The sequence below is a fragment of the Lathyrus oleraceus genome, chromosome 7 (assembly GCF_024323335.1).
Source record: "Lathyrus oleraceus cultivar Zhongwan6 chromosome 7, CAAS_Psat_ZW6_1.0, whole genome shotgun sequence".
NCBI lineage: Eukaryota > Viridiplantae > Streptophyta > Magnoliopsida > Fabales > Fabaceae > Lathyrus > Lathyrus oleraceus.
This window is the reverse complement of record NC_066585.1, coordinates 395,335,326-395,348,995: the sequence shown is the minus strand read 5'-3', so window position 1 is coordinate 395,348,995 and position 13,670 is coordinate 395,335,326. Positions and strand designations below refer to the sequence as shown.

At 38.5% G+C, this 13,670-nt stretch overlaps 1 protein-coding gene across 1 annotated transcript; it reads left to right on the top strand.

The window, feature by feature from the left end:
- The first annotated feature begins 6,907 nt into the window (after positions 1-6,907).
- LOC127104002 (uncharacterized) lies at positions 6,908-8,614 on the top strand. Its single transcript, XM_051041226.1, has 3 exons — positions 6,908-7,400; positions 7,615-7,619; positions 7,766-8,614. The coding sequence occupies exons 1-3, from the start codon at positions 6,908-6,910 to the stop codon at positions 8,612-8,614; spliced, it is 1,347 nt and encodes a 448-aa protein (XP_050897183.1).
- The last annotated feature ends 5,056 nt before the right edge of the window (positions 8,615-13,670 follow it).

The window sequence follows — 13,670 nt, the reverse complement described above, 5'->3', positions numbered from 1 at the left end:
TTTGTGTTTTGCTTTCTTTTAGTTATGATCATTATTATTTCCATTTTTGTTACAATTTCTGATATGAGATTCTGAACGTTGTTCAGAGATTCAAAAGTTGCATTATTAGAAACAAAACGTTTTTGGGATACATAATTCAACCCCCCTTTTTTTCATACTATAAAATTTAATCATGGTGTAGAAAAGATCTTGAGAAAAATACTTTTTCCATCATGGTTGATAGTTTCGAAGTAACTAGCCCTACTGAAAATTCATCAAATACACCAAATAAAGAACCAAGCATCGACCCCACGAGAAAACATTATAAAAAACGGGACCGAAAGCACAAAAGCGGTATTTGACGGTCAACTCGTCACCAGGTTGACGACCGTAACCCATCTCGTCACTCCCTTCCCTCACGAACTCGTCACTCGGGGGATAAATAAAGCGAGTAAAACATAAAGGTAAACACCCAAGTAAACATAGAAGCAATCAAAACTAGGCTCGACTCCTTTTAGAGACTAGGAAACATTCCAAGCAGCAAAGTTCCCCAGCAGAGTCGCCAGCTGAAGCTAGCAGAAATATACCCGAACGTATCGCACGCTCGAACATACAACAGAGTCGTCATCGAACTTTATTTATTCCCGAAGGAAAGGGAAAAAATCGATAAAACTAGGGGGAAAGAGATATGCTGGATAAGGAAGTCAGTTATGAAAGGGGAAGGTATTAGCACCCCTTACATCCATGATACTCCATGGGAACCGTTTTGATGGTTCTAGCTTGAATATGTGTTATATCTAAAGATTAGTCGCGAGAGAAAGAAAAAGAAAAAGAAAAAGAAGTAGATAAAGTGATAGGTGAGGATTAGGGCCCTCATGCCTTAGTATCCTCATAGTGCAATGAGGAATTCAGAGTTTCGTAGTTCAAAGAACTAGTGGTGGGAGGTGAAAAGAAGTGGGATAACAAATATGGTCTGGACCAAAGCATAATGATGTTTAAACTCAAACGAGGGATGAAATATGAACCCAAGAGTAAAATTGGTATGAACCAACAAGTGAGGAGTGATCAGTGTATTTTGATGCACATTCTTCTATATTTATACTTATGCATTTCCATTTGGTTATTTTTCCCTTTTAATGTGTTTTTATAATTTATCTTATTTTTACACTTATTTGTTTTTCGCAGTTTATTTTCAGCATTAGCAGTCTGCACGAATAAATTCATTACTGGATCTAGGAGTATCGGATAGAGGCGTGCTACCAGTCGTTGGAAAGCTAAGAGAAAGAGCTACAACTTTCATGAAGAAGTCATAAGCTAATTCGGTCTGTAGCATGGTTGAAAAATCCGTTGAAGCCTTCAGCACTAGATTTATATTTTGTGTTGGGTTATTTAGTTTGGGTCTGGGTTATGTTTTGACCAAATTTAGTTTATTCTACTTTTCCTATAACCTAAGCAGCCGAAAACAGGGGAGGGGATCACTATTCATAAAATTTGAAAGCTTGTACGAATTCCATGGAGAACTAATCCCTCTTATTCGATCTTCCGTAATTCAGGTTCCAAAACTTGAGATTATTATAATGTTAATTTTAGTTTAATTCCTTTCAATGATATTTTGTGTTCTTATATGCTTAATTCGATTGCATGAAATATATTGATTCAATTTGGTTGATTGTATGATCCTAACATAGGCACGTCACGTTTGCTTAATTCGTTTTTGTGTCTGATCAATCATGTTTGCTTAATCCATGAAAACTTATCCCGTTTGCTTAATTCGGACAATAGGATCATACATCTCACAAACTTCACCATGCTTGTCATTGAGTTTGTATCCAAATAGGAATAGACAATCCGCTTAGGGTATTAAAATTATATTAATCGATGATAGTAGGAACTGAATCGGTAGATTGAATTATTTCATAATCACTTATTTCATAACAACTTATTTGAAGAATTGCTTTTAATAATCACTTTTTCTTAATCGAACACCAAACCAAACAACCCCCCCTCTTAATTCGATTTACCTTTGGATAATAATAATCAAGAATCCTTGAGAGAACGATATCCGAGTTAAAATTATCGCCGTACTACGTTTTTGAAAAATACTCGTTTTGACCCGCGCGCGACAACGGATCAAATTGGCGCCGTTGCCGGGAATTCTTGATTATATTAATCATTTTTAGAGTCATAGGTTTAGTGTCTACGCGTCTAGGTCCTAGTTTCCTCACGGTTCTGCCTAACTCGCGTTTTAGAGTCCAAAAAGTGAAAAAAATCGGTATTTGGGAAAATTGCGTCCGATTGAAAATCTGTTTCGAAAATCTTGTGTAAAAAAATTCTCTGATCGTTTTTCCCTTACTACGGAGCAGTTTAGGACTTTGCTTTCAATTTCCCAGATTCCTCTTTTTTCTATTTTTTTATGAATTTTTTACTGTTTTCATAGAGTCGAAAAAAATCGAAAAAAATCTCAAAATTATATTTTTAAGTCATTAGATTAAATTCGGTGCCACTTTATTTTTTTGAATTTATTTTGATCAATTCCCTTCTTTGTGTTTGTTTTTGACTTTTAGGGACATTGTCTGTATTTTGAATATTGTTGTTGCATTGTTGTGCGTTAGTCCTGGCTACTAGGTCTCGCTGTTCTGAACTTGTTGCTTTTGATCCTGAAGTAGAGAGTATTTTGCACACATAACATAGAGCAGTCCAGGCTAGTTCATCACCCACAATTGAGTTTGATTCTGAGTCCGACTATTTGCATAACTTGTTTGCTTATGATTTTGAACTTGTTTTTGAAATGGCTGACAATAGAACCTTAAGGCAATTGGCTGCACCTGATGTGAATTATAATGGCTTGTGTATTGAATATGATGTTGTTGTTGTTCCTTTTGAATTAAAATCGGGTTTAATACACTTGTTGCCCAAGTTTAGTGGTCTTGCAGGTGAGGATCTGCACAAACATTTGAAAGAATTCCAGTTGGTGTGTTCTACACCATTGAAGCCTGAAGGGATCACTGAAGATCACATCAAACTTCGAGCTTTTCCTTTTTCACTGCAGGGTGCAACAAAGGATTGGATATATTATCTCGAGCCAAATTCAATTGCAAGCTGGAATGCCCTGAAAAAAGTGTTCTTAGAGAGATATTTTCCTGCCTCTAGAGCTGCCTCGATAAGAAATGAGATTTGTGGTATTAGACATAGTAATGAGTCATTGACCGAGTATTGGGAGAGATTCAAACACTTTGTATCCAACTGCCCTTAGCACCAGATCACCGAGCAACTACTCATCCAATACTTTTATGAGGGTTTGATACTGATGGATAGGAACATTCTTGAAGCTTCTAGTGGTGGAGCACTTGTTGATAGGACTCTAGCTGCTGCCAAAGCCCTTATCGAAAATATGTCCCTTAATTCCCAACAGTTCACTACTAGAGACAATTTTTTGCAAAGCAAAAGCGTGAATCAAATTCAGGTTTCTTCCAACAAAGCTTTAGAGACCAGAATTGACGAGCTCACTGCCTTAGTCAAACAGCTGGCAGTAGCAAAACCTCAAACAATAACAATGTGTGGTATTTGTACTTCTCATGAGCACCCGACCTATACTTGTCCTATTCTGAGAGACGAGTCCGTTACTGAGCTGCCTCAAGCTTATGCAGCCAACCTTTACAATCAAAACAGGTACAATAATACTCCTGACCTATCCACCAACAAATACCATCCCAATTGGAGGAACCATCCCATCCTTCGATATGGAAACCCACAATAGATCCCAACTCAAGTGGATGCCCCTGCACCTTCCGGACCATCCTTAGAAGACCTTGTCAAACAAATGGCCGCCAACAATCTCCAATTCCAACAAAGGACCGATTCTAGTATTCAGACCTTGAACACGCAAATGGGACAACTTGCTACTCAAATAAATAACATGCAAGCCCAAGGGTCGAACCAGCATCCAACCCAAACAGTTGTCAATCCAAAGGATTCTAATGCTAATGTGAGTGCGATTTCGTTGAGATCTAGAAAGGTTACAGAAACAGCCCCTGAAAAAAATTAAAAAATTATTGAGGTAACATCTGAACCTGAACCTGTTTCATCTGAAAAAATTAAAGAAAAGGAGTATGTGCCACCAGTCCCCTTCCCACATAGAGTTCTGAAAAATAAAAGAATTGAGGAGGGATACAAGGAAAGAGAGATATTGGATGTTTTTAGAAAAGTTACGGTAAATATTCCACTTCTTGATGTAATTAAACAGGTTCCTAAGTATGCAAAGTTTCTGAAGAATTTGTGTACAAATAAGAGGAGGATTAAAGGAAGTGAGAGAGTTAACTTGGGAAGAAATATTTCTGCTTTTATTCAGCCCAAGCCTTCATCTGAAAAAGTTACAGGTGAGAAAAATGTTTCAGCCATCACTCAGCTCTTGCCACAAAAGCAGAAGGATCCGGGAACTTTTACTGTCCCTTGTACCATCGGGGATAGTAAATTCGAGAATTGCATGCTTGATTTGGGAGTGGGCATTAATGTTATGCCTACTTCTATTTATAATAACCTTAATCTTGGTCCTTTGCAGCATACAGGTTTGATCGTCCAACTGGCGAACAGGAGCAATGCACGCCCGACTGGCGTAGTGGAAGATGTCCTTGTCCAAGTGTTAACTGGAGATTTCGACAAATAGTTGAAGCTCTTTGGAAGTGTTGTATTTTGGAGAATAAATAAAAGATGGTTGTGTCGAAGCTGTTTAATTCTTTTCGTGGGTGAACATTTCTTTATTGTCGAAGCCTGGGACTTAGGAGATTTTGGATTCCCACAAAGCTCTCTTCGACGTAGGCGTTTTGACAGAGTCGAAGCCTCAAGCGGGAAGATTTGAAATTTAAATGAAGCAGTTTCGTCAGATCAACACGTGGAAACATATGAGACATGCAACGCTTGAAAAGTCGAACGTGGCAGTCATCTATGTAGAGGCCGTTAGGGTCGAATTGTTATAAATAGGGGTCTTAGTTTTATATTTAAGGGTGTGTTCAAACAGATATACAGAAATTCATAAAATATACTCGAAGTACCAGAGCGAGAGAAAAGAGTTTTACGCTGAAAATGTATATATGAAGAACACCATAAGTTTCGTTCATGTTATCTATTTCATGCAAGTCATTTAAATTAAAGTTATTCACTGCCTTTTATTCTGTCGAATTGTCCTTAAAGCATTTACATTTCGCCAAGTCTTCATTTCCAGTACTTTCTCAAAACTTAAAGCATTTACATTTCGCCAAGTCTTCATTTCCAGTACTTTCTCAAAACTTAAAGCATTTACTTCGAGTCATTTATCTTTATCCTTTCCAAGTATTTTCGTTATCTTTAAGAAACCTTTTACTACAAAGTTATCGTCATTTACTTTGTTCATAAAGTCATAAGTGTCGTTTAGAATTGTTGTCAAAACACTTTTCGTTATCCATAAACCAGAAACAAACTTAACCATGAGCCAAATCACCGTAATAATAATTCTTGAGACACATGTCTGAGGATCAATCTAGTCGATCCTGTAAGTTACCAAAAATATATAAATTTGGAGGACTAGCGGTTGTTTATCAGAAATCACTGGTAAACACCAAGTTAACGATTTAATTTTTCCTGCAGATTTTTACATTCTGGACATGGAAGGAGAGACTAAGACAAGCAGAGCTCCCATCATTTTAGGCAGACCGTTCATGAAAACGACGAAGACAAAAATTGATGTTGACGATGGAACCATGTCCATGGAATTTGGTGACATTGTCGCAAAATTTAACATTTTCGATGCCATGAAACACCCCTTGGAAGAGCATTCCGTTTTTCATATGGAATTGATATCTGAGCTGGTTGAGGACACTTGTTCTGATTTATTTTCACTTGATTTTCCATCTTTATCTGGTTTCGATGATATTTACTCGTGTGTTGATTGTACTGACACTAACCTTTGTGTTGTGTGTGCTGAGATTGATGTTGCCTTGCAGTCTGATACATTTCCTGCAGATGAAGTTGTTTCCGATGAAGCTGTTTTTGCAGTTGATGCTCTTGACATCCCGGCTGCCCCAAGCATTCCATCCATCAAGCAACCCCCGTCTTTAGAGCTGAAACAACTCCCTTAAAACCTGGAATACGCTTATTTGGAGACTAATGAAAAACTCCTTGTTATTATTTCTTCTAACCTTGATTCCGATCTGGAAGACAAGCTTTTGTAGGTTTTAAAGAAGCACAAGAAGGCAATCGGGTGGACATTAGCCGACCTCCCAGGTATTAGTCCGTCGATGTGCATGCACAGGATATTACTTGAGGACGGAGCGAAAATAGTAAGGCAGCCCCAAAGGAGGCTTAATCCTTTGATTCTTGATGTTGTGAAGAAGGAGGTAACCAAACTCTTGCAAGCAGATGTCATTTATCCTATCTCTGACAGTAAACAGGCACAATCAGAGCAAATTCGATTGATGTATCCACTGAGATCCCTAATGCACAGGCCATACCAACATCTGGATCCATGGCCTTGCATAATTCGACAACAATGCCTATTATGTCAGGCGTATCAGACACTCCTACAATTTCAACCCCTAGGCGTATCAAACCTTTGAGAGAATACCCATATGGAATGCCATCTACTGCCATGACGGGACTTCAAAACAATTATTCCATATATACTCAACCACATAATACGGTTATTTCACCAATTCAAAATTCTAGATCTGGCATGAACCATGTAGGTCGAAATACCCAATCACAAGGAGTCCCCACCCTATTACCTACCCTTACAACGACTAACCAGGCAACCTTTAGACAATAAATGGATGCCAGTAACCATGATATGGTAGGAGTTCTGGCAAGATAAATGAATACCATTTTTTCTCCCCTGATACAGAATGTGAATAGGACTAACACTGACAATGCCCAAACATACCAAAAACTGTCAACACAGATGGGACGCATAGCAGATTTCCTAGGCGCCCCACAGTCTTCTGTTCGACGCAGGCCAAACCAGGTTATAATCCAGGGAGAAGAACCAACCATAGATCAGGTTCGACCACCAAGGCAAGCCCCTGACGAAAGAGTCATGGGGGCAAGATTGGAACAACAGCCAATTCGACGGGAAGTCCCTGAAGAACAACCTAGGATAGTGATAATGGTTAATAGAGACCAGGATGCAGACGAAGTAATTCATAGGGTCAGGCGGGAAAACATGATGGAAAATGACTTAACTAGTATGATAGAGAGAATCATGGCCCAGAATGGTCTGAATATAGGTTTTCAACGACCAAATTATTCCTCCCCTTTATCAGAATATGTCCTACAAACAGAATTACCAAGGGGTTGTAAAATCCCTAAGTTCACCAGATTCTCAGGGGACACTAGTGAATCCACTATAGAGCACATAGCCAGATACATGACTGAGGCAGGGGATTTGGCGGACAGTGAGAACCTAAGGATGAAAGATTTCCCCAGCTCTTTAACAAAGAACGCATTCATGTGGTTTACAACTTTGCCACCAAATTCCATAGATGCTTGGCCCTAGTTAGAAAGATTGTTTCATGAACAATTCTACATGGGCCAAACTAAGATAAGTCTTAAGGAATTAGCCAGCATCAAAAGAAAATTCACTTAACCTATAAATGGTTATCTGAGTAGGTTCCGTTTGTTGAAATCTAGATGCTTTACAATAGTGCCTGAACACGAGTTGGTCAAAATGGCCGCTGGAGGTTTAGACTATTCCATCAGGAAAAAGTTAGATACCCAACATCTAAGAGACATGGCCCAATTAGCAGATAGGGTTTGACAGGTCGAACGCTTAAAATCTGAAAAGGCCAGAGCAAATAAGAATTATAAGAAAGAGAGGGTTGCTTATGTCGAATTCGAAGACGGAGAGTCTGAAATCTCTGAAGACCCTTATGGTCTTGAGGAATTCAAAGTAGATTTGGCTGAATTAAAAGAAGCACCACCTTATGCCTGCAAATTACTTACACCTTCGAATGGCAGGAACCCTGTCGAAATTGAAAAGAGTGATAGATTTCCAAAAAAGACTTACACATTTGATGTTACCAAATGTGACGAGATCTTCGATTTATTAGTAAAAGATGGCCAAATGATAGTGCCTCCTAATACCAAAATTCCTCCGTTAGAACAACGGAAGAAAAGAGGCTTCTGTAAATATCACAATTTTTTAGGCCATAAAACCTCACAATGCTTTCTTTTCAGGGATCTTATTCAGAATGCAATCAGGGATGGCCGCCTCAAGTTCGCTGACAAGGGAAAGAACCAGATGAAGGTTGATGCTGATCCCCTCAACATTGCTGAGATAAACTATGCTGAACTTATCGAAATCAACACGATTGACGTAGGGGAAGTCGAGGCTGTAAAGGCAACAGGAACTGAAGGCTATGCGCCGGATGGAAAGCAAGCTACTGATGGCCTAAATAAAAATGTTTCTATTGGAATCTCTGTCAAAGGTAAACAGGATGCTAACGTCGAACCAATGGCCACCGAAGGTCTCAAGGGGAAAGCAACTGAGGCTACTGAGGGCCTAAGGAAGAAATTCGAGGAAATTTCAATCACTGATGGCGCTAGTCTAGGTGTCAACATGGTGGATTTGAAACAACCCCCCCCCCCCCAAAATGGAGGAAGTGGATAAATGTTTGAAGATGGAACAAGAAGGGATGAAGTTTGGCTATCCCAAAGCCAACGAAACCCTGCGTGAATAACTTTGGAGATGTCACAAAAGGAATGCTGACATGTTGTTGTGCCCAAGGTGCAACATCAGGATATGTCGAACGGTGGCTGAGGATTACGAGAGATGGCAACGAACAAAAACTGAGAGAAACTGGAGAAAGGAAAGCCAATTACAGAAGGTGTATCCCACGCCAGGAGAAAGGCTTCTTGGTTTCATTGTGCGTTGCTACAAGTATGAAACAGAATGCTTGATATGTCCCAGGTGTGGGACAGTGTACAACAGAGAATTAGCTGAAGCATTCGAAAGAATCCCATATGACCAAGGTTGGGACCAACATGGAGGTAACCCAAACATGTATAGCTTCGACAAGAGGGGAGCACCTAGGAGGCCAGACAACCCTCACCCAAGGGTGTAACACCTCAAAATTTTCCCACCTCTCTTGGGACTAGCTTAGCATATTGCATTTCATTTTGTAGGACTTTAGGCATTACATCTTTGCATATCATGTGAAATAAGCAAGTCATCCTCCTAGGTCTTTCTCAGAAGATAGAGAGGTTAAAAGATTCTAGCTTGAGAGTCTCATGAATTGATCCCTAGCCATCTGAGGGTTTGTGCTTCAATTAGGGTTTATTGGTTCCTCAAGGAGGATGAGTGTTATCTTATTGGCCAGAGTATATCACCATCATCATGGTCTTATCATCACCAAGAGGCTCATTATTCCTGATCAGATTCCTTGGGATTAGGGTTTTGACCTTTGGTCAACCCTAATCAGTTGCATTCTTCTAGTCAGGGTTTTGCAAGGAGATGAGGTCTTTCTTGAGATGGAGATCATCATATGATTTTATGGAGCTTGTATAAGCTAGGGTTTCATGGTGGAGCCATTTCATCAAGTGGTTAAGGCTCAGAACTCCTCAGTACATGACCAAGTCATCTATCAACCACAAAAGTCAACTGTCAGGTCAACTGTTGAATTTGGAGGTGGAAAGTGATTAGAAATACTTCATTCATGTTCAAACAAGTCTCATTTGACATTTCAAACATCAACATTGAAGAAAATAAAGTCAGGTCAAGACTTTCCAAAAATAGAAAGTGACCTATAATTCAAACTTGCCAAAAATGGAAAGGTTTTAACCTAGCTTCAACTTCAAAATACATCATCAAGAAAGCTTAAAATGAAATTTTGTTGAACATGAAAGTTGTAGATCTTTCTCTCCCATTTCCAAAAAGTCCAAGATCATCAATTTCTCATGTGTGGTTAAGGAGATATGATCAAAACATGGCAAAGTGTACTTGAAGCTTCAAATGGACATAACTTCTCAACCAAAACTCCAAATTGGATGGCTCTTTTTGCATTGTTCTTATTTTGACCTATAATTTCCAAATCTTGCATTACATGACATGCATTACATTCACATGAGCATTTGGAAATTCCTTTGATTTTTGGAGGGAAAATATGGAATTTAAAATTTGTGCATTATTTGAACATTACACCATTTCCATTGGCTCCAAAACAGCATTTTAAGTGAATTTGAATCAGAATTCGTGCACTATTCACCATGCATTTCATGCATAGGGTGAAAAAGTCACATTTTGCACTTACACCTCATTCTTACTAATTACACTTTGCATTGGCTGAAACTTGATTAAAGCTTGATTAGTAGAACCTATATAAGCCTAAACCATAACTGTTTTTCAGTTTAGCTCTCATAATTTGAGATCTAGATCTCAAATTCACAACTTTTTCTCTCAAATTTTCTTTCAATTTCTTCAAACAAATTGCACTTCTCTTGGTTGATTCATCATTCTGAAGCATCATTGAGCAAGTTTGGAGGTAGAATTCAAGAGAATCATGGCACATGGAAGCATATTCAAAGCATGAAGCAACAATGGTGATTTGAAATTCTGGAGGATTCGTGCACAATTGAACTTCAAGCTTTCATCCAATCAACTTCATAAGCTTCAGAGAGGAATATTGGAGCATTGCAAGGCTTGAATCAACACAAATCCAGATCTGCTCTTCAAGAGGTCATTGAATCGAATCTCTTATTTCTCAAATTTATCATGTCATTGTTGTAGATCTTAATGTGCTGATGAAACTGAGCTTTGAATCACAAATTTTCATGCAAAATTGAGTTAGTTATGGTAGGTTAAAGATCCATGCATGAAACTTGATTTGCTCAATTTGATCTTAATATGAGGAGTTGTGCTTAGTTGTTAGTTGATTAGTGATCTATGATGAATATGCTACATGATGATGGCCTTGATTTTAAGTTCTGGAAATTTTGTTCTTGATGATCATCATTGTTCATGCATGCGCGCGAGAAAGAGGATGGTGTTCATGATTAGGCCACGTTTTTGATCTTCCTGGAACATAAATCCGTTGCTGTAGGTGTTTGTTTAGGGTTAGCGCGTGATTGGTCCATGCATTGCCATGCTAGCATTCTGATTGGTTCATGTTCATTTGACTTTGCCACATAAGCTTGACCGTGCCACATGTGATTAATGAAACGCTGAGTCTCATTCAGCAGGCGCGCCACTATTTGAATTTGGCTTGTGTTCGATTCCGGCCGGTTCCAATTATTCAAATGCCTTCATATATTTTCCTTTTCTCTCCATTATTCATATACATGCTTAATATCATGATTTTTATTTTTTTTCTCATCTTCAAAAATTCATAACAAATTAAATATGGATCCAAAAATTGCTAGATTTTTTGCATTGTGTTGCATTTTTTGTCTAGTTTTTTATGATCATTAAAATCAAAGTTGTGCTTGGCTGGATATTTTTTGGTGCTAGAGTGTTTGAACATGTATGCATTTTGTACCTTGCCTTGCTTATTCATTTGTGAAATGCTGGTTTTTAATCTAATACTCATGAAATTTTGCATGCTATAACTAGACATGTTGCTTGAAATTTTGGTGTTTATTTGGTATTTTTATCATGTGTCATTTCTGTTTTATGATCATGTTAAGTTGGTGTGACAATTTGTGTCACACCTTTGCTTGTTCAACTTGATTGATGAGTTTACCATGCCAAATGATATCCAATTGCCTTGATTTTTTGTATGATGCATGTTATGGATGTTGTGATTATGCATGAATTTTGTTGAAATTGTTTGGATCATTTCTAATTTAATTGAGATTTTTCATTCTGGATGGTCACATTTGAGCTTTTAAATTGCCTTGAACTTCATTTGATCATGAAATGCTTGTTCTTTATCCAATGAATGTGAAATTTTGCACACTATTCCTAGACATGTTGAGTGTTATTGTGGCTTTGGTTTGAGGCTTTTACCAATTACCATTTCTGTTTTATGCCTATGCTAACTTGGTGTGACAATTTGTGTCACACATGTGCTTGTTGTGCTTGTCTTGACTAATGCTATGTGATTTACATGCCTAATGCTGTCCAATGCCTCTAATTTTTCATGTGATGATCATGTTGTATGTCCTGTTTACTCATGAATTTTTCCAAGATTATTTGAATCATTTTTGATTTAATGTGCATTTGTTTCTTCTGATGTCACAATGTGGTCACAATTTGCATACCTTGCCATGTTTGGTTCATGAAATGCTTTTGGTTAATAATTTGGATATAGAACCTTTTGGATTGTGTTCTTAATTGAATGAAGTTGATTCATGTTAATTTTCAGCTTCTGTTTTGGATTTTTTCTCTATCTTTGACCCTAGGCTTTGACCTAGTGGTTTGCCTCTCACATTTGAGCTTTGATTTCAGGTTGAACATCCAAGTTCCATAGTTGTTGATGCTTCATCATTTGAGCATTGATGTTTGCCTTTGATTACTAATCTTTGTGTGTTTTGTAGGTTGATGTTAACTCATTTGAGTTTGCCTTTTGGCTTACACCTTTTGTACATTGGGATTGTCTGTTGCTTATTAACTGTTGTCTGTTTGTTTAAACATTGTACTGGTTTGTCTATTGTTTCCACAGGTACTTAAGTTGCTTTAAGTTCATTGTGAACTTTGCTTTGCTTGGTTGCTTAACCATTGAGGTATAACTCTCTGACTTCATGTAGTCTGGAAGACCTGTCCTGTTATGTGGGCAGACACCTGTCTGAAGCCCTCCTTAAGAGGCAATGCTTGTGAATGTTTAATTTTGTGCCAAGCAGGTAAAGATCTCTTAAGAGGCAATTGGAAGATAAAAGAGATGTGTAATCCATCTCCTGCTACTCAGTGTGTCATTCACTTTGCTCACACACCTTGTGTTGATGCATTGTGGATAATAGCCCAAGATCTATGTTGTGTCAGTCATCTGTGGAGAAGAGTTCCTACATTCTGAACTCCCACATTTTCTATTTTGAGTCAAGCTCTCCCAGGCTAGGGATAAGAGCTGTGAGGTCTTACCCTCACTTCCCATTTCACCTGCTTCACCCTAACTCTCAATGTTAGGGTTAAGAGCTAACTACACCCGATTCCAGTTGGCTTGTGTTTCACAGCCTAACCTTGTATGAGCCTAATTGATTGCATATAGTGTGTGTGATTGTTTATTGTGCTTGTGTTGTTTGACTATGCTGTTTATGATAGCTTGCTCCCTGTGCAAGTTAGATAGAAATCTCAACCTAGGACCATTGTGGATTGCATGATAACTATTAGGCTCGAGTCAGGCTCCTTTCTAGTTTGTCATTTCCCAGTCTCTGGTTAGGTTAGAAGTTCTTTCCCTGTTGAGAGGAACTACGTTGCCCTGATCCTCATACCAGATGAGGTACGTAGGCAGGAGATCGTGCGAGATCTCTCCGGGCACCCTTTTCCTTTTTTGTGTGTGTTTGCTTGACAGCTAGCAGGCTCGAGTACCAGACTCCCTGTTAGCTTGTTTGTTCAACTTTTTTGTTGCTTTTGACGACTCAGCGTCCGGTTAACCTCTTGTTTGTTTGGAGTCTGACGTAAGTCCAGCGATTGGCAGTTGGTTTCCGGTGTGTGTTTGTTTGTTTGGAGTCTGATGTAAGTCCAGCGATTGGCATTCGGTTTCCAGTTTGTGTTTGTGTGTTTGTTCTGACGTCTC

Coding starts and splice junctions, on each gene's coding strand:
- LOC127104002 (XM_051041226.1), top strand. CDS start 6,908: ATGGGACGCATAGCAGATTTCCTAGGCGCCCCACAGTCTTCTGTTCGA.